Raw genomic sequence first — 22,907 nt, 5'->3', positions numbered from 1 at the left:
TTCCTGGCAATCTACCTGGCCAAACACAAGCAGCCGTCTATGCAGTGGCTGAGTGGGGAAAAACCAACTGCCTGTATGTGAACGAAAAGAAAACTAAGGATATGCTCATCAGCTTCAGAAAGGCTGCTGACGAGGCTTTTCCACCCGCGGTTGCTGTAAACTGCCTCCCAGTTGAGTGTTTGTAGTTTTTCCAACTGATAGGTGTGATGGTGTCAGCCGACCTCTACTGGAACGAGCATGTCCGGTATATCCTAAAAAAGCTTCAACCCAGGATCTACTACCTAAGTGAAGCAAGACAAGCTGACCTCCCAACTGAGGTCCTCCTGCAGATATACTTGACCTTCATCCGTCCCAATCATGGAGTATGCCTCGCCAGTGTGGCCTGGCCTTCCAAAGTGTCTCTCTAAGGACTTTAGAAGGCATTCAGAGACGAATCTGCTGCGTCATTGGCACTCCCTGCAACTCACTCCCATCTCTGGAGAGCAGGCATGATGAACCTACAGTCAAGTCCTTCAAAGGGCTCCTGCATGGCCACACAAATCCTCTGCACTAGTTTCTACCCTACACAGAGACAGCATAATCTAAGGAGTTTAAGGCAATACTCTATCGTAGAGGTCCCCAATTACATTTAGCCGTGGGCCAATTTTTCCTTGAGCGGATGGTCAGGGGGCCAGATATATATATATTTGGTACACTGCAAATTGACCGCAAGAATCCCAAACACATACAGTATAGTATTTGACAAAAACAGAATAATTTCATACCTTGATTATATTGGGACATGATCACATATGCCTCTCTATCTATGCGTGGGAATACTTGGTAAAATATTTCTGAAATTAAAATAACTTTGAGCTGATTTCCTGGTGATTTTACAGTCTTATGTCCAACATCAAAAACAAATGTTTGTTTTTTTATACGTTATTATAAATACTGTATACTGAACAAAAATATAAACGCAACATGCAACAATTTCAAAAATGTTACTGAATTACTGTTCATATAAGAAATCAGTCAATTGAAATGAACTCATTAGCCCCTAATCTATGGACTGCACATGACTGGGCAGGGGCGCGGCCCACCCACTGGGGAGCCAGGCCCAGCCAATCAGAATGATTATTTCCCCACAAAAGGCCTTTGTTACAAACACAAATACTCCTCAGTTTAATCAGCTGTCTGGGTGGCTGGTCTCAGACGATCCTGCAGATGAAGCCGGATGTGGAGGTCCTGGGCTGGAGTGGTTTTGAGACCGGTTGGACGTACTGCCAAATTCTCTAAAACGATCTTGGAGGCGTCTTATTGTAGAGAAATGAACATTTAATTATCTGGCAACAGCTCTGGTGGATATTCCTGCAGTCAGCATGCCAATTGCATGCTCTCTCAAAACTTGAGACATCTATGGCATTGTATTGTGTGACAAAACTGCACATTTTAGAATGGCCTTTTATTGTCTCCAGCACAAGGTGCACCTGTGTAATTATCATGCTGTTTAATCAGCTTCTTGATATGTGTCACAAAAAGAGCCGTGTTGAATAGACCAAACTGCAGCGGGAATATGGATGCTCATGTTTTAATTCAAAAAAGGAGTAACGCATCCACTGGAAAACAATATACACGACAGGAACAGTTTTGCAGGCACACAACACGCAGTGCAAAAACAACTACCCACGAAAACCAAACAAACACACACCTACTTATGGGACTCCCAATCAGAGGCAACTAGAAACACCTGCCTCCAATTGAGAGTCCAGCACCCAAAACTACACATAGAAAAACAAACCTAGAACCTATACCAAACTAATACACCCCACTACACCACACACAAAACCCCATAATACAAAACAAATATACCTCTGCCACGTCCTGACCAAATATAATAGAAATAATACCTAAATATTGGTCAGGACGTGACAATATGCCACACCTGTCAGGTGGATGGATTATCTTGGCAAAGGAGAAATGCTCACTGTCAGGGATGTAACCAAATTTGTACAGAAAAAATTAGAGAAATAAGCTTTTTGTGCATATGGAACATTTCTGATCTTTTATTTCAGCTCATGAAATATGGGACCAACACTTTACATGGTGCGTTTATATTTTTGTTCAGTATACAGTGCATTCGGAAAGTATTCAGACCCCTTCCCTTTTTAAACATGTTACGTTACAGCCTTATTCTAAAATGTATGAAATAAAAGGTTTTCCTCATCAATCTACTTTCAATACCCCATTATGACAAAGTGAAAACAGGTTTTTTGACATTTTTGCAAATGTATTACATATACAAAACAGAAATACCTTTTTTACATAAGTATTCAGACCCTTTGCTATGAGACTCGAAATTGAGCTCAGGTGCATCCTGTTTCCATTGCTCATCCTTGATGTTTCTACAACTTGATTGGAGTCCACCTGTGGTAAATTCAATTGATTTGACATGATTTGGAAAGGCACACACCTGTCTATATAAGGTCCCACAGTTGACAGTGCATGTCATAGCAAAGACTAAAAAGTATTGATACCCCTTGACTTTTTCCACATTTTGTTAGTCTGAAGCAGGTTTTCATCAAGGATCTCTCTGTACTTTGCTCCGTTCATCTTTCCCTCTTTCCTGACTAGTCTCCCTGTCCCTGCCACTGAAATACCTCCCCACAGCATGATGCTGCCACCACCATGCTTCACCGTAGAGATTGTGCCAGGTTTTTTGCAGACGTGACACTTAGTATTCAGGCTGAACAGTTCAATCTTGGTTTCATCAGACCAGAGAATCTTGTTTCTCATGGTCTGAGTCCTTTAGGAGTGGCTTCAGGTTCCTTTTGGAAAAATCCAAGTGGGCTGTCATGTGCCCTTTACTGTGGACCAAATATAATAGAAATAATACCTAAATATTGGTCAGGACGTGACATTACCCCCCCCTAAAGGTGCAGACCCCGGAATGCACCTTAAAAGAAAACACAAAAAATCCCCATTACCCCAACAAAACCAAAAAGCAATACCCCCTAAACAATAAGGGAGGGAAGGGAGGGTGGCTGCCGTCAACGACGGCACTGTGCTACACCCTCCCTCCCCAACCCACCTATCCTGGAGGTGGCTCCGGTGCAGGACGTGGACCCTGCTCCACCCTCGGCGTCGCCCACTTCGGTGGAGCCGATAGCTGCGCCAGGCAGACGGACCCCTCGGGCTGGGCCGGAGGACAGGAGGGCCCCTCGGGCTGGGCCGGGGACAGGAGGGCCCCTCGGGCTGGGCCGGGGGACAGGAGGGCCCCTCGGGCTGGGCCGGGGGACAGGAGGGCCCCTCGGGCTGGGCCGGGGGACAGGAGGGCCCCTCGGGCTGGGTCGGGGGACAGGAGGGCCCCCTCGGGCTGGGCCGGGGACAGGAGGGCCCCTCGGGCTGGGCCGGAGAGCAGGAGGGCCCCTCGGGCTGGGCCGGAGAGCAGGAGGGCCCCTCGGGCTGGGCCGGAGAGCAGGAGGGCCCCTCGGGCTGGGCCGGAGAGCAGGAGGGCCACTCGGGCTGATTCTGACAGGCCGGGCACCCTGGCAGATCAGGGCAGGCGGACCACTCGGGCTGGGCCGGAAGGCATGCGGGCCACTCGGGCTGGGCCGGAAGGCATGCGGGCCACTCGGGCTGGGCCGGAAGGCATGCGGGCCACTCGGGCTGGGCCGGAAGGCATGCGGGCCACTCGGGCTGGGCCGGAAGGCAGGAGGGCCACTCGGGCTGGGCCGGAGGGCAGGAGGACCACTCGGGCTGGACCGGAGGGCAGGAGGACCACTCGGGCTGGACCGGAGGGCAGGAGGACCACTCGGGCTGATCCTGACAGGCCGGGCACCCTGGCAGATCAGGGCAGGCGGGCACCTCTGGCAGAACCGGGCAGTCTGGCCACCCTGGCAGTTCAGGGCAGTCTGGCCACCCTGGCAGTTCAGGGCAGTCTGGCCACCCTGGCAGTTCAGGGCAGTCTGGCCACCCTGGCAGTTCAGGGCAGTCTGGCCACTCTGGCAGTTCAGGGCAGTCTGGCCACTCTGGCAGTTCAGGGCAGTCTGGCCACTCTGGCAGTTCAGGGCAGTCTGGCCACTCCGGCAGTTCAGGGCAGTCTGGCCACTCCGGCAGTTCAGGGCAGTCTGGCCACTCCGGCAGTTCAGGGCAGTCTGGCCACTCCGGCAGTTCAGGGCAGTCTGACCTCTCTGACGACTGACGACTGTTGACTGGCGGGCAGCTCTGACGACTGTTGACTGGCGGGCAGCTCTGACGACTGTTGACTGGCGGGCAGCTCTGACGACTGTTGACTGGCGGGCAGCTCTGACGACTGTTGACTGGCGGGCAGCTCTGACGACTGTTGACTGGCGGGCAGCTCTGGTGATGGTTGACTGGCGGGCAGCACTGACGACTGTTGACTGGCGGGCAGCTCTGGTGACTGTTGACTGGCGAGGCTGGGTTGACACACTAGACTCCTGATGCGTGGGGCTGGTATAGGACGTGCCAGCCTGGAGACACGCACCTCCATGCTAGTGCGTCTGGCGGGAAACACCGGACCGAAAGGGCGCACTGGTGGTCTTGAGCGCAGGGTTGGCATCACCCCTTCCGGCTCGATGCCTACTTCGCCCCTGGCACATGCGGGGCGCTGGTACCTTGCCTACCGGCCTGAAAATCCCAGGCCTCACCACAGCCCCAACCCCAAAGCACGGGACCTGTCCAGTCTGCCCTACAAGGGTACGGGGAGCTGGCCTGGGGCTGTAATCTCGCCCCGCCAAATAGCCCTTGTGCCCCCCCCTAAAAAATTCTTGGGGCTGCCTCCAACATTCCTCCCTCACTTGCCTCTGTCCTCTTCTCCGCTGCTTGGTCCTTTGGTGGTGGGTAGTTCTGTCACAAAAAGAGCCGTGTTGAATAGACCAAACTGCAGCGGGAATATGGATGCTCATGTTTTAATTAAAAAAAGGAGTAACGCATCCACTGGAAAACAATATACACGACAGGAACAGTTTTGCAGGCACACAACACGCAGTGCAAAAACAACTACCCACGAAAACCAAACAAACACACACCTACTTATGGGACTCCCAATCAGAGGCAACTAGAAACACCTGCCTCCAATTGAGAGTCCAAAAATCCAAGTGGGCTGTCATGTGCCCTTTACTGTGGAGTGGCTTCCGTCTGGCCATTCTACCATAAAGACCTGATTGGTGGAGTGCTGCAGAGATGGTTGTCCTTCTGGAAGGTTCTCCCATCTCCATAGAGGAACTCTGGGGCTCTGTCAGAGTGACCATCCGGTTCTTGGTCACCTCTCTGACCAAGGCCCTTCTCCCTCGATTGCTCAGTTTGGCCGGGTAACCAGCTCTAGGAAGAGTCTTGGTGGTTCCAAACTTCTTCCATTGAAGAATCCTGGCCACTGTGTTCTTTGGGAACTTGTGTTTTATGTTATGACATCATATTTGATGTACGTATGTTTCTGCAAGATAATCAAATAAACCTACACCTAATCAACCTGTTCACTCTCTTCCTCCTCCGCACTACAACTCCATCCCCCTCTCCTCTCCTCTTTAGTATGGCTCCTCAATTGACTGATTTCCTTATATGAGCTGTAATTCAGTCAAATCATTGAAATTGTTGTATGTTGTGTTAATTGTTTTGTTCAATATATAGTGCATTCGGAAAGTATTCAGACCCCTTCCCTTTTTAAACATTTTGTTACGTTACAGCCTTATTCTAAAATGTATGAAATAAAATGTTTTCCTCATCAATCTACATACAATACCCCATAAAGACAAAGTGAAAACAGTTTTTTTTTAAACATTTTTGCAAATGTATTACAAATACTAAACAGAAATACCTTTTTTACATAAGTATTCAGACCCTTTGCTATGAGACTCGAAATTGAGCTCAGGTGCATCCTGTTTCCATTGCTCATCCTTGATGTTTCTACAACTTGATTGGAGTCCACCTGTGGTAAATTCAATTGATTGGACATGGCTCATCTCAGCTTTGTCTTTCTAGGCTTTTGTTTTTTTCTCCTCTCTTTAGCTCCTCGCTCCCTCATTTCCGTCCATCCCCCCACTCTCTCTCTCTCTCTCTCTCTCTCTCTCTCTCTCTCTCTCTCTCTCTCTCTTTCTCTCCCTTTTATTTTGACTCAGTGTAGAGTGGGATTCACACAGACCACCAGTTACCAGGCAACAGGCTAGAACTCTGAGACACATGCTCATCAGCTCTCACTAGCTATCCATCAGCTCTCTCTCGTGTAGAGCTAACTGTTGTTATATACGGCTGGTTACTCATATCATACTCTTAAAGGGTTACAAGGGAAGCCATTTTGATGGTGGTTTGCATGTCTATTTTGAATGTGAACTTTTACACATGGTGAGGTAACAAGTGTGGTCCTCGTTTAAACTGGGTTTGACTGGTTTTGGGTGGATTGACTGACTAGTATTGGGAAACATTATAGGAAAGGTTTAGCTTTTAACATGAGTCATCCTCTTAACTGCTGCCTCAGGTCCAGATTATCCCACATGTAATAAGATGTTAACAACACCCCAACCATGGTTGTAGGATTATCATAGCAGTAAGGGGACATGTGGTATACATGGCTTATACTAAATACAGTATCTTCATTTTGAGTGGGACTAGAGTGATCATCATTTGAACCTGCCTCAAAAAGTGTGCTATCCGGGATCCTTGGGACGTCCCTATCCCATTGAAGTTGACATTTGAAGTGGTTATGGGTAGGGTTAGTTAGGTAAAGGGTTATGGTTAAAGTTAGGGTAAGGGTAGGGATTATGGTTAGAGAACACATGGAATGGCATCAAACACATGAAAACCAAATGGAATGGAAACCATGTGTTTGATGTGTTTGATGATTCTCCAATCATTACATTTTAGCCATTATAAAAAGCCAACCTCCCTCCACCAGCCTCCATTGGTATACTGATTACACTCAACTGTATACTAAGATACAGTTATATTTTCATCATGCACTAATACACACAGCCATTTTCTAGTTCTGTAATAACACATCAATTGTTTGAGGTAGTTACACATTTGGGAAAAGTATGACTTTTCACAGTTCTGGAGCAGTTCCTCTCTTGATCAATGGGGAAACACAAAACTGAAAAAGCCAGTGACAAGTCTGAAATTAGTCTCAAAAATAGGAAGTCCCTAGTGAAACAGAATGCCCTCGTTTTTCACCTCAAGGCCGCCACGCGATTGATCGTGTCGCTCTTCTACTGCAGTGTGTTTTGATCTAGGAGAGTGGACTGGTTCTCTGGAGACCAGGAGGGAATCACAACGACATGGTCGAGGAGGGAAGGAGCGAGGGAAGGCGCTAGGGAAGGGGAAAGACACTGAATTAAGGCTTTGAAGAAGAAGAAACACTTTCATTCACTCAGGTTCCCCCTAGGTAGAATTGTGCTTTGTTTAAATGTTATATAACCAAGGCTATGTCCACAAAATTCACTTCAGTGTTTTTGGTAGATGACAAAAAGCACAATATAACCAATGAAGAAGGAGTTTGTATGACCTACAGTTGAAGTCGGAAGTTTATATAGATTTAAACTCAGTTTTTCACAATTCCTGACATTTAATCCAAGTAAAAATTCCCTGTTTTAGGTCAGTTAGGATGACCACTTTATTTTAAGAATGTGAAATGTCAGAATAATAGGAGAGAGAATGATTTATTTCAGCTTTTATTTCTTTCATCACATTCCCAGTGGGTCAGAAGTTTACATACACTCAGTTAGTATTTGGTAGCATTGCCTTTAAATTGTTCAACTTGGGTCAAACGTTTTGGGTAGCCTTCCATAAGCTTCCCACAATAAGTTGGGTGAATTTTGGCCCATTCCTCCTGACAGAGCTGGTTTAACTGAGTCAGGTTTGTAGGCCTCCTTGCTCGCACACACTTTTTCAGTTCTGCCCACACATTTTCCATAGGATTTAGGTCAGGGCTTTGTGATGGCCACTCCAATACCTTGACTTTGTTGTCCTTAGGCCATTTTGCCACAACTTTGGAAGTATGCTTGGTGTCATTGTCCATTTGGAAGACCCATTTGCGACCAAGCTTTAACTTCCTGACTGATGTCTTGAGATGTTGCTTCAATATATCCACATCATTTTCCTCCCTCATGATGCCATCTATTCTGTGAAGTGCACCAGTCCCTCCTGCAGAAAAGCACCCCCACAACACGATGCTGCCACCACTGTGCTTCACGGTTGGGATGGTGTTCTTCGGCTTGCAAGCCTGCCCCTTTTTCCTCAAAACATAATGATGGTCATTATGGCCAAACAGTTGTATTTTTGTTTCATTAGACCAGAGGACATTTCTCCAAAAAGTACTATCTTTATCCCCATGTGCAGTTGCAAACCATAGTCTGGCTTTGTTATGGCGGTTTTGGAGCAGTGGCTTCTTCCTTGCTGAGTGGCCTTTCAGGTTATGTCGATATAGGACTTGTTTTACTGTGGATATAGATACTTTTTTACCTGTTTCCTCCAGCATCTTCACAAGGTCCTCTGGGATTGATTTGCAATTTTCTCACCAAAGTACGTTCATCTCTAGGAGACAGAATGCGTCTCCTTCCTGAGCGGTATGACGGCTGCGTGGTCCCATGGTGTTTATACTTGCATACTATTGTTTGTACAGATGAACGTGGTACCTTCAGGTGTTTCGAAATTGTTCCCAAGGATGAACCAGACTTGTGGAGGTCTACAATTTTTTTTCTGAGGTCTTGGATGATTTCTTTTGATTGTCCCATGATGTCAAGCAAAGAGGCACTGAGTTTGAAGGTAGGCCTTGAAATACATCCACAGGTACACCTCCAATTGACTTAAATTACGTCAATTAGCCTATCAGAAGCTTCTAAAGCCATGACATACTTTTCTGGAATTTTCCAAGCTGTTTAAAGGCACAGTCAACTTAGTGTATGTAAACTTCTGACCCACTGGAATTGTGATACGGTGAATTATAAGTGAAATAATCTGTCTGTAAACAATTGTTGGAAAAATTACTTGTGTCATGCACAAAGTAGATGTTCTAACCGACTTGCCAAAACTATAGTTTATAACAAGACATTTGTGGACTGGTTGAAAAACGAGTTTTAATGACTCCAACCTAAGTGTATGTAACCTTCCGACTTCAACTGTATGAGTTCGGCCATTGAAACTACTCTTTCTCATCTCTGTCTTCTAATGGACAGTCACAGAGGGAGACAGCTGGAAAGTGATTGGTTGAACGTGATTGGTTGACCTGTTGCTAATGAGGCGTGGTAAAACAGCAACCAGGTTGCTCATCCTTCTGTTTGTTGTTGCCATAGCGATGAGGAGGAGATGCGGAAGTCTTTCTCAGAGCTGGGGGACACCAACCAGGCAGACTCCACCTCTAAACACATGAAGAGCATGGCCAGCGGTGGGAAACACCTAGTGGCCATGTCCCAGCCCTCGGGAGCCCTGCTGTACAAGAACGGCTTCCTGGTGCGCAAGGTGCACGCTGACTCAGACGGCAAGAGAAGTACGTGTCAAAACCATAGATATATTGTACATTTATAGCTTATTGGTCTGAACTCCCATTGACCCCCCTATAAATCCTCACAGTATGTGTCATATTCCCTTCTTATTCTCATCGCTGTTTATTTGTTAAGCCCACCCCTCTTTATATTCATGTTTTTGTTTAGTTTAATGTTTTGTTTTGACTCCGTTTTTTTTGTTTTCTTTTCATTTCTACATTTGTAAAGCGACTTTGAGCCCTTGAAACGCGCTATATAAGTCCCATGTTTTTACAATTATTATTATTATTATTATTATTATCATTATACTCATTTAGCCCTATGCTGTTATTTTAGCAACAGCTACAGCATACTTATTGTGGTCCACATACAGTAAATCGTATAACTTTCTTTGGAACAATGAGAGTTTTGTGGCTCTGTTCCAACATACATACTAGCCTACCACTTTGTATGAAGCAATGTATTAAGTATGTATAGGTGTGAAGTTAGGATGGACATTTGAAGGTGACCTATGTTTTGACCAAACTATTCTCCTGATCTCAGCACCGCGTGGGAAGAGAGGATGGAAGACATTCTATGGCATTCTGAAGGGGCTGATTCTCTACCTGCAGAAGGTGAGCAGGTGTGACTACACTTCTGTCACTTCTGTCTCACTTTATGAACTTCCAACACATTCACTGTCCCGAAATTCTGAAAAGTCTATAAATGCCTGCTCAGTCAACTCACTTTTTATGTTCCGAAAATTAGGTCTAAAAAGACTGCTAAGATGATCCTACTTTGTTACGTACTCATACACAATAACATTTGTGATACACATGGAAGTATACCCATCTTTGATTGACACACACTGAAATACAGATCTCACTCTCCAGCCATCCGGATGGCTTTCCATACCCTGTTGGGTGTTGATATTATCAGTATGAGGTAATGCATAAAGGTTGAGTCTTTGGTTCAGTGCCTTCAGGCTGCAGTCCTCAGACCTGGCATTGCCGTCTATACCCATTTGGACCAGTGGTCCTGGCCTTTGCTACGGGCAGCCCTGCCAGCTTCTTGGACTTGTGTGTAACTCGGCCACTTTGAACAGAAAGCAAGGGTCCCAACCAGAGGCGGTCCCATGGCGACGCAGCTGTGCCAATGATGTATGTTATGTACTGTATGTCTATTGGCAGTGCTCTCTGGTCCAACGGTCATGTCTGAGTTGGGCAGAGGCACGGCACCTACTCGGGTGTGAAAAATACCCATTTCCTTAGTATGGTTTGTTCTGTAACATCCCATCAACAAGTCTTCCTGCTAAAAGAGAGGTCTGGACACAGTTATCTTCTAGATTGTCCTGATTCAATCACCAACGGTTCAGTTAACCTTTTACTGCAGTGGGCTAAATCAGGGTCACACAGAGTGTTTCTGGGTAGTCTTAAACAAATCTACTTTGAAACAAAAGTATACACCTCACACACATGGATATGGGCTTTAACAAAAGAAGACACCTGTTCCATGTCAGATATAGAGTTGAAATGTATTTAATTTTGAGTTTGCATCCCAATATTACACTTTATATACATCACAGAAGACTGAAATATATTTAAAAAACGTTTGACATAGAAACACCGGATTTTCTGCAGGTTTAAAAATAATTATGTTTATTAATTATGAAATGATAAAAGATAGTAATAACATTCCACCCATGAGGCCACTAGAGGGAGATTTGGTCATTTGACTACAGGAAAGGGCTACAATCAATTGCTGTGATTTTTGATTGCTGGAATTTCACACCCTAACATCCAATGCCAACTCACTGATGCTTGACATACTCACATGACAACTCAATTAGATTACCGGTACTCAAAGAACCATCTGGGGGTTGAATACACTACCCTGTGGTCAGAACTACTGCGATGGTCAATAATGACATCATGATGTAATCACACTTTATGATGATTGTCATTGTTTGACCATGCAGGGAGAGTACCGGCCAGATAAACAGCTGTCGGACGAGGATCTGAAGAACGCCGTGTCCATCCACCACTCTCTGGCCATGAGGGCTGCTGACTACAGCAAGAGACCCAATGTGTTCTACCTCCGCACCGCCGACTGGAGAGTCTACCTCTTCCAGGCACCGTGAGTCCCATCCCTCGCTTCACTCTTCTTCTCTCATTCCTCTGTAAGATTGAACCATCCCTTGCTTTCACGAGTTCAGGCTACACACTATAAGTTGAATGCGAGATGGTTCATTATTTGGCTTGGAGCCAGAACCTTCAACTGCTCCCTGCAGAGCACACATCTGCCCTTGGTTAACATCTACCCTCTAACATCTGCCCTTGGTTAACATCTACCCTCTAACATCTGCCCTTGGTTAACATCTACCCTCTAACATCTGCCCTTGGTTAACATCTACCCTCTAACATCTGCCCTTGGTTAACATCTACCCTCTAACATCTGCCCTTGGTTAACATCTACCCTCTAACATCTGCCCTTGGTTAACATCTACCCTCTAACATCTGCCCTTGGTTAACATCTACCCTCTAACATCTGCCCTTGGTTAACATCTACCCTCTGTTAACATCTGCCCTTGGTTAACATCTACCCTCTAACATCTGCCCTTGGTTAACATCTACCCTCTAACATCTGCCCTTGGTTAACATCTACCCTCTAACATCTGCCCTTGGTTAACATCTACCCTCTGTTAACATCTGCCCTTGGTTAACATCTACCCTCTAACATCTGCCCTTGGTTAACATCTACCCTCTAACATCTGCCCTTGGTTAACATCTACCCTCTGTTAACATCTGCCCTCTGTTAACATCTACCCTCTAACATCTGCCCTTGGTTAACATCTACCCTCTAACATCTGCCCTTGGTTAACATCTACCCTCTAACATCTGCCCTTGGTTAACATCTACCCTCTAACATCTGCCCTTGGTTAACATCTACCCTCTAACATCTGCCCTTGGTTAACATCTACCCTCTAACATCTGCCCTTGGTTAACATCTACCCTCTAACATCTGCCCTTGGTTAACATCTACCCTCTGTTAACATCTGCCCTTGGTTAACATCTACCCTCTAACATCTGCCCTTGGTTAACATCTACCCTCTAACATCTGCCCTTGGTTAACATCTACCCTCTAACATCTGCCCTTGGTTAACATCTACCCTCTAACATCTGCCCTTGGTTAACATCTACCCTCTAACATCTGCCCTTGGTTAACATCTACCCTCTAACATCTGCCCTTGGTTAACATCTACCCTCTAACATCTGCCCTTGGTTAACATCTACCCTCTAACATCTGCCCTTGGTTAACATCTACCCTCTAACATCTGCCCTTGGTTAACATCTACCCTCTAACATCTGCCCTTGGTTAACATCTACCCTCTAACATCTGCCCTTGGTTAACATCTACCCTCTAACATCTGCCCTTGGTTAACATCTACCCTCTAACATCTGCCCTTGGTTAACATCTACCCTCTAACATCTGCCCTTGGTTAACATCTACCCTCTGTTAACATCTGCCCTCGGTTAACATCTGCCCTCTGTTAACATCTACCCTCTGTTAACATCTGCCCTTGGTTAACATCTACCCTCTAACATCTGCCCTTGGTTAACATCTACCCTCTAACATCTGCCCTTGGTTAACATCTACCCTCTGTTAACATCTGCCCTCGGTTAACATCTGCCCTCTGTTAACATCTACCCTCTGTTAACATCTGGCCTCTGTTAACATCTGCCCTCGGTTAACATTTGCCCTCGGTTAACATCTGCCCTCGGTTAACATCTGCCCTCTGTTAACATCTGCCCTCGGTTAACATCTACCCTCTAACATCTGCCCTTGGTTAACATCTACCCTCTGTTAACATCTGCCCTCGGTTAACATCTGCCCTCTGTTAACATCTACCCTCTAACATCTGCCCTTGGTTAACATCTACCCTCTGTTAACATCTGCCCTTGGTTAACATCTACCCTCTAACATCTGCCCTTGGTTAACATCTACCCTCTGTTAACATCTGCCCTCGGTTAACATCTGCCCTCTGTTAACATCTACCCTCTGTTAACATCTGGCCTCTGTTAACATCTGCCCTCGGTTAACATTTGCCCTCGGTTAACATCTGCCCTCGGTTAACATCTGCCCTCTGTTAACATCTGCCCTCGGTTAACATCTGCCCTCGGTTAACATCTGCCCTCGGTTAACATCTGCCCTCTGTTAACATCTGCCCTCTGTTAACATCTGCCCTCCGTTAACATCTGCCCTCTGTTAACATCTGCCCTTGGTTAACATCTGCCCACTGTTAACATCTGCCCTCGGTTAACATCTGCCCTCTGTTAACATCTGCCCTCGGTTAAAAATAGGATTTTCAATTGTTTGGTCCCCTTAAGGATAGTAAAACATTTTGTTAGTCACCCACATGGTCAAATGCTATTTCTAGGGGGTTTGGGGATAAGGTAGAATTAGTGTTAGGGTTAGAATTAGGGTTAAGAGTTAGGGTTAGGGGTTAGGGAAAATAGGATCAATATTTTTTATAAATTGTGTGTCCCCGCAAAGTTAGTTAACAAGACGGTGTGTGTGTGTGTGTGTGTGTGTGTGTGTGTGTGTGTGTGTGTGTGTGTGTGTGTGTGTGTGTGTGTGTGTGTGTGTGTGTGTGTGTGTGTGTGTGTGTGTGTGTGTGTGTGTGTTTGGGAGGAGGAGGGTGAGGGGGTTGTAAATCAAGAATGCAGAGGCACATGATGTGGCCACATGTTCCAGTCACCCAGGAGGACCAGCTCTGCTCCAGTTGCAGCCTGTCCCAGATACCTTCCTCTCTCTCACTTAACTTCCTTTCTCTCCATCCATCCCTCTCTCTCACTCTCCCTCTCTTTCTGTCACTCTCTGTCTCTCCCGCCCCTCTCTCTCCTTTCCTGCCTCTCTCACCCTCTTTTTTTCACCCTCTCTCTCTTCCTCTGTTTCTCCCCCCTCTCTCTCTCGCTCCCTCTCTCCATCCCTATCTCTCTCTCTCTCTCCCTCCCTCCCACCCTCTTGTCCTCTCTCTCATTTCTCAGCCAGTGTCCAGGTAGTTGTGACAAAACCGTCTGATTCAATCTGATTACTCTCCGGGTTCTCTAATGGCCTGTTAGTAGATAACATCTATTAATTGGCCCCTCAATTATTTATTTCTCAACAGCAAAGCAGCGTTTTTCAGTACAGCAGCTGTGATGATAATCACTATGATGGCTTAGTTTAGCTCTGTGCAGTAGGGATTTATATGTGTGGTGTGTGTGCGTGCGTGCGTGTGTTTGTACAACAAGATCTCATAAACTCTGTGTGTGTGTGTGTGTGTGTGTGTGTGTGTGTGTGTGTGTGTGTGTGTGTGTGTGTGTGTGTGTGTGTGTGTGTGTGTGTTTTGTCCTCATAGAAACGCGGAGCAAATGCAGTCGTGGATCACGCGCATCAACACGGTATCAGCCATGTTCTCAGCACCACCCTTCCCTGCAGCCATTGGTTCACAGAAGAAATTCGCCCGACCGCTGCTGCCAGGCTCCACCTCCAAATTCTCACAGGTACCCGCCTCCGTACCATGTCCTCATATCACCAAACACATTTACCATACCACATCACTACCATAATTGAAAACATCCCTGAAGGCACACTTCAAAATGAATGAATAAATGCTATTATTTTAAATGTCCACAAGGATGATTAAAGGACAAAACTCGCGATGATCTCAGAAATAAAATATAGGCCTACAGAGGTCAAACTAGTGATGATCATGTGCTGGGAGAGAATGCATGGCCCTCTGGTGACCTGGGTGGTGAACTCTGACCCTAAGTATCTGTGCTTACAGGAGGAGCAGGTCCAGTCCCATGAGGCTCGGTTCCGGGCCATCTCCACTGAACTGGCTGAGCTGCGCTCGTATCCTCCAGACCGAAAGGTCAAAGGCCGTGAGCTGGAGGAGTACCGCCAGCGGGACGAGTACCTGGAGTTTGAGGTGAGCCCGAGGCGACAGTGTGTGAACTTTTCAAAGGCTACAGGAAAAGAAAAGAAAGAAATTGGAATCAAGTCAAGCGTTAAGCAATTATGCAGCACTGCATTTCTGCCTCGCTCATGTTCTCAGTCCTCTCTCTCTCTCCCTTCCCTTCCCCCCTCTTCCTCTCCCTCTCCCTCTGTCCCCCTCTGCCTCCCTCCCCTCCCTCTTCTGTAATGTAGAAAACGCGCTATGGTACCTACGCCATGCTACTGCGGGCCAAGATCCGCTGCGGCGAGGATGACTTGTCCGTATTCGAGGCCCAGATCCTGGAGGACAATGGCCTGCAGCGCGCCCACTCCAGCCCCACACTGCAGGACAGCAGCCAGGCCAGCCAGGCCTCCCAGGGCAGCAGCACCAAGGAGCCGGTGGGCTGTAGCGGTATAGGAAAAGGCTCCAAGCGCACCGAGGGCCAGAGATACAGCTACCGCCAGGCCGTCAAGAAGTGAGTCAGGGTGGGGTGCTGGGTGGTGATGACGTGGCAGGCTTGTCTCCCTGCGCAGGTTATTTGAGATCCGGGTGAGGGGGGTTATAGGAGCTTGAAAAGGAGCGGGGTGAGAGTTTACTGTATACACCACCCCCCAGCCCCCCCCCCTCCCCCATGGCGCCCCCATCCAGCACCCCCGATCTCCTCAGCCAGTAGGGGAGATGCAGAGGTGCAAGTCCTATGACTGGTGCGGTCACTGGCCAATGCCAGCGGTGTGTTGGGACATGAGGGAGGGAGGAGCACTGGAGAGGTCATGGAGCTTGGACAGGAGGTATTTGAGAGAAGGCTTTCTGGATACAGTAATAGACTGTAGTATAGCATACGGTAAGACAGAGGGTCCTCCCGTAAGTGGTAGCTCTGCCGTACAGGGACTCCCATCCAGCATCCTTTCCTTCTAATTCTTTGAGGTCACCTCTCTCACAAACCCCTCCACCAACCTTTTTTCTTGATGTTGTTTTTTCTGATTTGGGACCAAACATGTTTACACGTTTGACACCTTAAATCTCCAATGACTGTTCTGTTGATTTCAACATGTGTTACAGTACTGTAATACTACAGTAAGAGGAGCTAGACTCATTGCAGTTCCATTTTTTCCACAACTTCAGGGTGTGTCCACATTCCATGAGGGAGCCTAAACACTAGGGTACTTGCAGTTCCTGAACTTTTCTTTGGGGCAAATATGGCGGCAACAAGGTGGCTCTAGTGGATCCGTAATGGCAGTGCACTGTGCATCGGGATCCGCAATGGAGGTTCAGTTGCAGCTCTTCCTCCTGGCCCGAATCAGGGCGAGGGCAGAGGAGAGACTGAGCTCTCATGACTTCAGACACTCCACTCTCCACACACTCTCACTCTTCTCCCCTCTCAGAGAGGGTGTAACTGTGGCTCCCATCTCTATCCTATCTCCCAAATGGGTTGTCAGAGTGGCGGGTGTCATTTGAGACATGTCATTTTAACTGGGTGGTTCGAGCCCTGAATGCTGATTGGCCGACAGCTGTGGTATATCAGGCCGTATACCACGGGTATGACAAAACATTTATTTTTACTGCTCTAATTACGTTGGTAACCTGTTTATAATAGCAATAAGGCAGCTCGGGGGATTCGTCGTGCCTAAGAACAGCCCTTAGTCGAGGTATATTGGCCATATACCACACCCCCTTGTGCCTTATTGCTTAGTTGTACTGCATCATCCTCTCAGCAAGAGAGACACATGGTTTCTTTCCTTTTCCTTAAAGGGGCAATCTGCGATTGATATATACCCATTGATTTTTGAAGAATATAACATATATATGCCTCATGAGTTTAGTTCAACTGTTGAACCCTATCAGAACCCCAAATATAAACTTGTTTTTCTCCTTTGTTTGTAAACAGTGTAATTGTAAACAAAAGCAGAATCTCCACAAAACATGGTTAAAACTAAGTTTCTGATATCATTGATGGTTAGTCCTTGTATCCATAGCTCTGTCCATGGATTTGAGAGGGGTTACATTTCTCCAGTCCTATCCCTCAGCTGTTTACCAAATCAGTGGCAGGGTGGATGCTTTGTATTGTTGAATCGCAGAGTGCCCATTTAATAACAGTTGATACTACTCCTACCTAGCCAGTTGCTTTGTCTTGTGGTGGGCTTCTGTTCTTCTTTCTTACTTCTCTGGGCTGAACTTAGTTTTTTTCTCAGCATGCCTGCATTGAGCTCAGCTTTTTCTTTTATGCCTTTTTCTTCTTCCTGGGAAAAAAAGAGAGCAGCAACGGTTTGGGTTGTGTTGTATTTTTATTCACGCTGTTGTATTGACATGTCCTTCCTGTTACCCCCTGACATGTCCTCCCTGTTACTCCCTGACCTGTCCTCCCTGTTACTCCCTGACCTGTCCTCCCTGTTACTCCCTGACCTGTCCTCCCTGTTGCTCCCTGACCTGTCCTCCCTATTACTCCCTGACCTGTCCTCCCTGTTACTCCCTGACCTGTCCTCCCTGTTACTCCCTGACCTGTCCTCCCTGTTACTCCCTGACCTGTCCTCCATATTACCCCCTGACCTGTCTTCCCTGTTACTCCCTGACCTGTCCTCCCTGTTGCTCCCTGACCTGTCCTCCCTATTACTCCCTGACCTGTCCTCCCTGTTACTCCCTGACCTGTCCTCCATATTACCCCCTGACCTGTCTTCCCTGTTACTCCCTGACCTGTCCTCCCTGTTACTCCCTGACCTGTCCTCCATATTACCCCCTGACCTGTCCTCCCTGTTACTCCCTGACCTGTCCTCCCTGTTACTCCCTGGCATGTCCTCCCTGTTACTCCCTGACCTGTCCTCCCTGTTACTCCCTGACATGTCCTCCCTGTTACTCCATTAATCTATGTGCATATGTATAGGGCACTTGTTTATAAGACCTATTTAACTCTCACCAGGCAGACCCTGAATGTTCTTGTTTTTTTAATATATATTTTTACAGTATTTTACAATAGTCTGTCGGACATGCTCCTCTTCCTCTGGTGTACTGTTGTAAGCGTCATTGTACGATGAAATATCAAGAATATAAGAAGTATTTTATTCATATTCATAGTAAACTTATGGCAGACGTTTTATAATAACCAGCCAGCTACTATATTATGCTTATATTGTATGATACATTATACAGTATATGTACTTTGACAATATATCCTGGTGAATATGCATAAAATAAACATACAGAGTTGATATTATACATTCCCTGTATTTAAATGTCCTGAAAGTGTTCTGTGATAATTGTGTTTTTACGTAGTATTCTGTATGTAAAGGGCCAACAAAGGCACCAGCACAATCTGAGTATTATCTTAAAGCCTATGTATCTATCAAACAATGATGAGACTGAGAAAGGAGACCTAGCAAAGTGGGACAGTGCCACAATCAATTCCCATCATTATTTCAAGTCTCTGCTCTGAAGTATTCGGAAAGTGAGAGGCATTCTTCTTTAAATTGTTAGCATGATTTACTTTGAAGGTATTTCTTAATCTTGTCAGAGAGTAATGTTTTGCTGTTGTTGCTACATGAAAAACAGACATGGAATAATGTAACAGGGGAATGTGAAACGTGGAATGTGAGAGGATTGCCTTGCAGGCTTAGAGGGGGGGGGGAGCGGCAATGCATTTACTGACAAAATATGTATGGAAGCATATCCATACCATATCCTCAATCAATGTAAATAAAAATAATCAACATAGCCATTTCATGACATACCTTCAGTTTCAAACATTCACTGGAGAATGTCATATTGTTGCGTAATATGTTTGAAGGATAGACATTTTCTACTCAGGCTTTCAAACATCGCCTTGAACAGCTGTGTTGCCAGCATCCTACCAGCAGAGAGAGCTGTTTAGCAGGACATTCAGTTACCTTTCAGCCATAACATTGCTGCCCCCGCACTGCACAAGCTTGTTAGGGTGGCCCATTCGCAGTCTCTGGCTAGGGAGTACTGCGGAGCTATCTGTGATCGTTGACAGATAGTTGCGTGTGTGTGTGTGTGTGTGTGTGTGTGTGTGTGTGTGTGTGTGTGTGTGTGTGTGTGTGTGTGTGTGTGTGTGTGTGCGCGAATGCGTACATCTGAGGAGATGTGTTTTTGTTCTGCTGTAGGTTTGTGAATGTCATTGAATGCAGTATGCTGCGACCTGGCTGACCTGCTGTTCTACTAAGGAGCCTATTTAAGGAATGTGGCTGAGGAGAATATTCTAGCCGGCAGATTCATGTCATGTTTTGAAGCAGGAATGCTTTATCCAGCTGTGTCCATCGCATGTAGTTACCTTGCTGAAAAAAAGTATCTGTACAATTTTAGTACAGACAATTGAATGTTAGGTCGAAGTTTCACTTGGTGTATTTTGCCTCTCGTCTTTTCCTATCTCACCTCAGTTATTTTTGCATTTGTCACCTTCCTTTTCCATGATCTCTTTCCACTCCAATCTCATACCCTCTCTATTTTCCCCTTCAGTCCTCCTCCTCTCTCGCGTCACTTCATTTCCCCCCTGTCAGTTTGCTTTGCCTTCTGTCTCAGTCATCTTCTCACTGCTATCACTCTCCTACACAATCTTTTGGGAAGCTGCCTTCATCACTTAACTGCTTGTGTATATTGTTACTATTACTGATGACATATACCTTGAATTGTATTGTAATATTGTAATATTATAATGTTACTCCTGTGATATTACTGCTTGGTACTTGTATTTATTTATAGTGTTTCACACTTGTGGCATATGTGACCAGGTTAGTCTATCACAGAATGCTATGTCACCTCGGGACATTGGAGGGTACAAGCTTTGAGGGCCCTTTACATACAAACGGACGTTGTGTAGTTCAATCAACAGGTGAACAACACTGAAAATGTCCTCTTCAACACACTATTTCTTCATATCTTGGGGTCTATGCAGTACGTGCCCTGTTCCCTGTGGCCCAGGCACTAACCATGAGGGAGAGAGGCACAGACAGTTTGATACAGTACACTGTCTGTTGTACAGCAGTATGATAGTCAGGACTAGCCTCCGCTTCAAGCTCAGCGAGCTCTCTATGCCCACCCTGCCACCTCTGACGTTATCACTGAGCAGCTGCAGGGTCTCCATGGCACTGGTTTGCATGGAAACCGCTAGTTCCCTCCAAGTATGTCAAATGTGCCTATTTGATTGTGACATTTTCGGGAAATAAAATCTAAATGTTGGCTCCGTGATACTGAAATGAAAGCCCAGGTGTTACTGTATGTTTGACCCTTTCCCAGCCAGCACTTCTGAATGTGACATGTGTGTATATACTGTATATATACAGCATGAGATAATATTATAATGGTCTGCTTTCCATTGTATTATGTTTAGAGTATTTAATGAAAGGTTAATATATAGAGCAACATTTTTGTCCTTCAGTTCATTGTCATGATTTTTTTAAATTATAAAGCTGAATGAAGGAAAAGTTGTTGTATTTATGCTGTTTTCTGCCAATGTGTTGTATACACCACACCAAGCCACCAATGCATTCAAAACTGTGATATAGTGTACTACAGTGTGGTTCTGACTCATTTCAGTTTTCTTAGACTGCTGCCAATGAGAGATATTTGAAATGTTTTTACTTGGATTGTTTTACTCATTTTAGCTGTACACGTGTCGACTGCCTGTTAAAACCTCACTTCTTTAAGGAAATATTGTTTGTATATGAGCTCTTCTGGGGAGGCATAGTGGGAAAAATAAAAGTGTTTCAAAAAGGGATTGTTTGTGCATTATTGTATTTTGTCAAATATCAAAGTCAAACTACATAAAATAAGATACCACCACAAATGGGGCCAGTACTGGAACTTCAGAGAGGATATATAAATTAAACAAATGTTTCCCTCATTATGTCGAAATCACGACTTACACGACTTACATGGCCAAAAGTGGACACCCCTTCAAATTAGTGGATTCAATTATTTCAGCCACAACTGTTGCTGACAGGTGTATAAAATCAAGCACAACGCCATGCAATCTCCATAGACAAACATTGTCAGTAAAATGGCCCGTACTGAAGAGCTCAGTGCCTTTCAACGTGGCACCGTCATAGGATGGCACCATTCCAACGAGTCTGTTCGTCAAATTTCTGCCCAGCTAGACCAGCCCCGGCCAAATGTAAGTGCTGTTATTGTGAAGTGGAAACGTCTAAGAGCAACAACGGCTCAGCCGTGAAGTGGTAAGCCACACAGAACGGGACCGCCGAGTGCTGAAGTACGTAGTGCTTAAAAATCGTCTGTCCTCGGTTGCATCACTCACTACCGAGTTCCAAATTGCCTCTCAAAGCAATGTCGGCACAAGAACTGTTCGTCGGGAACTAAATGGGTTTCCATGAAATGAAATGGGTTTCCATGGCCGAGCAGCCGCACACAAGTGTAAGATCACCATGGGCAATGCCAAGCGTGGAGTGGTGTAAAACTCGCCGCCATTGGACTTTGGAGCAGTGGAAACGTGTTCTCTGGAGTGAGGAATCACGCTTCACCATTTGGCAGTCCGACCGACTAATCTGGGTTTGGCAGATGCCAGGAGTACGCTACTTGCCCCAATGCATAGTGCCAACTGTAAAGTTTGGTGAAGGAGGAATAATTGTCGGGGCTGTTTTTCATGTTTCGGGCTTGGCCTCTTAGTTCCAGTGAAGGGAAATCTTAACGCTATAGTATACAATGACATTCTAGACGATTCTGTGCTTCCAACTTTGTGGCAACAGTTTGGGGAAGGCCCTTTCCTGTTTCAGCATAGCAATGACACTGTGCACAAAGCAAGGTCCATACAGAAATGGTTTGTCGAGATTAGTGTGGAAGAACTCGACACCTGAAACCCCACCTCTTTAAGGAATAACTGGGATAGGATATAGTAATCCTTCTAACCCCCCCCCCCCCCCCAGTCAAAACTGTTCGCTGCTCTGACACCCCAATGGTGGAACAAGCTCCCTCACGACGCCAGGACAGCGGAGTCAATCACCACCTTCCGGAGACACCTGAAACCCCACCTCTTTAAGGAATACCTGGGATAGGATAAAGTAATCATTCTAAACCCCCCCCCCCCCCAAAACAAAAAAGATATAGATGCACTATTGTAAAGTGGTTGTTCCACTGGATATCTTAAGGTGAATGCACCAAATTGTAAGTCGCTCTGGATAAGAGCGTCTGCTAAATGACGTAAATGTAAATGTAAACTTGACTGGCCTGCACAGAGCCCTGACCTTAACCCCATCAAACACCTTTGGGATGAATTGGAACACCTAATCGCCCAACATCAGTGCCCGACCTCACTAATGCTCTTGTGGCTGAATGGAAGCAAGTCCCAGCAGCAATGTTCCAACATCTAGTGGAAAGCCTTCCCAGAAGAGTGGAGGCTGTTATATCAGCAAAGGGGGGACCAACTCCATATCAATGCCCATGATTTTGGAATGAGATGTTCGACGAGCAGGTGTCCACATACTTTGGGCCATGAAGTGTATTTATTTCATGATCACAAC

The 22,907-nt window shown here is 46.0% G+C and overlaps 1 protein-coding gene across 5 annotated transcripts in view; it reads left to right on the top strand.

The window, feature by feature from the left end:
- Positions 1-21,151, top strand: part of LOC106579284 (PH and SEC7 domain-containing protein 1) — an 84,869-nt gene extending 63,718 nt beyond the window's left edge. For 4 of the 5 annotated variants that reach the window (XM_014159065.2, XM_014159066.2, XM_014159064.2 and 1 more), the window contains 7 exons: positions 9,282-9,475; positions 10,014-10,084; positions 11,428-11,585; positions 14,851-14,995; positions 15,280-15,423; positions 15,642-15,904; positions 16,552-21,151. In XM_014159065.2, coding sequence (XP_014014540.2) covers positions 9,282-9,475; positions 10,014-10,084; positions 11,428-11,585; positions 14,851-14,995; positions 15,280-15,423; positions 15,642-15,904; positions 16,552-16,588 — 1,012 coding nt within the window. In that variant the 3' untranslated portion in view covers positions 16,589-21,151. Of the gene's footprint in view, positions 1-9,281; positions 9,476-10,013; positions 10,093-11,427; positions 11,586-14,850; positions 14,996-15,279; positions 15,424-15,641; positions 15,905-16,551 lie in introns of those variants that run through there. The other variant, XR_006760741.1, reaches the window with a different exon arrangement.
- The last annotated feature ends 1,756 nt before the right edge of the window (positions 21,152-22,907 follow it).

The sequence above is a fragment of the Salmo salar genome, chromosome ssa19 (assembly GCF_905237065.1).
Source record: "Salmo salar chromosome ssa19, Ssal_v3.1, whole genome shotgun sequence".
NCBI lineage: Eukaryota > Metazoa > Chordata > Actinopteri > Salmoniformes > Salmonidae > Salmo > Salmo salar.
The sequence above is the reverse complement of the archived record's forward strand: the minus strand, read 5'-3'. Positions and strand labels throughout refer to the sequence as shown.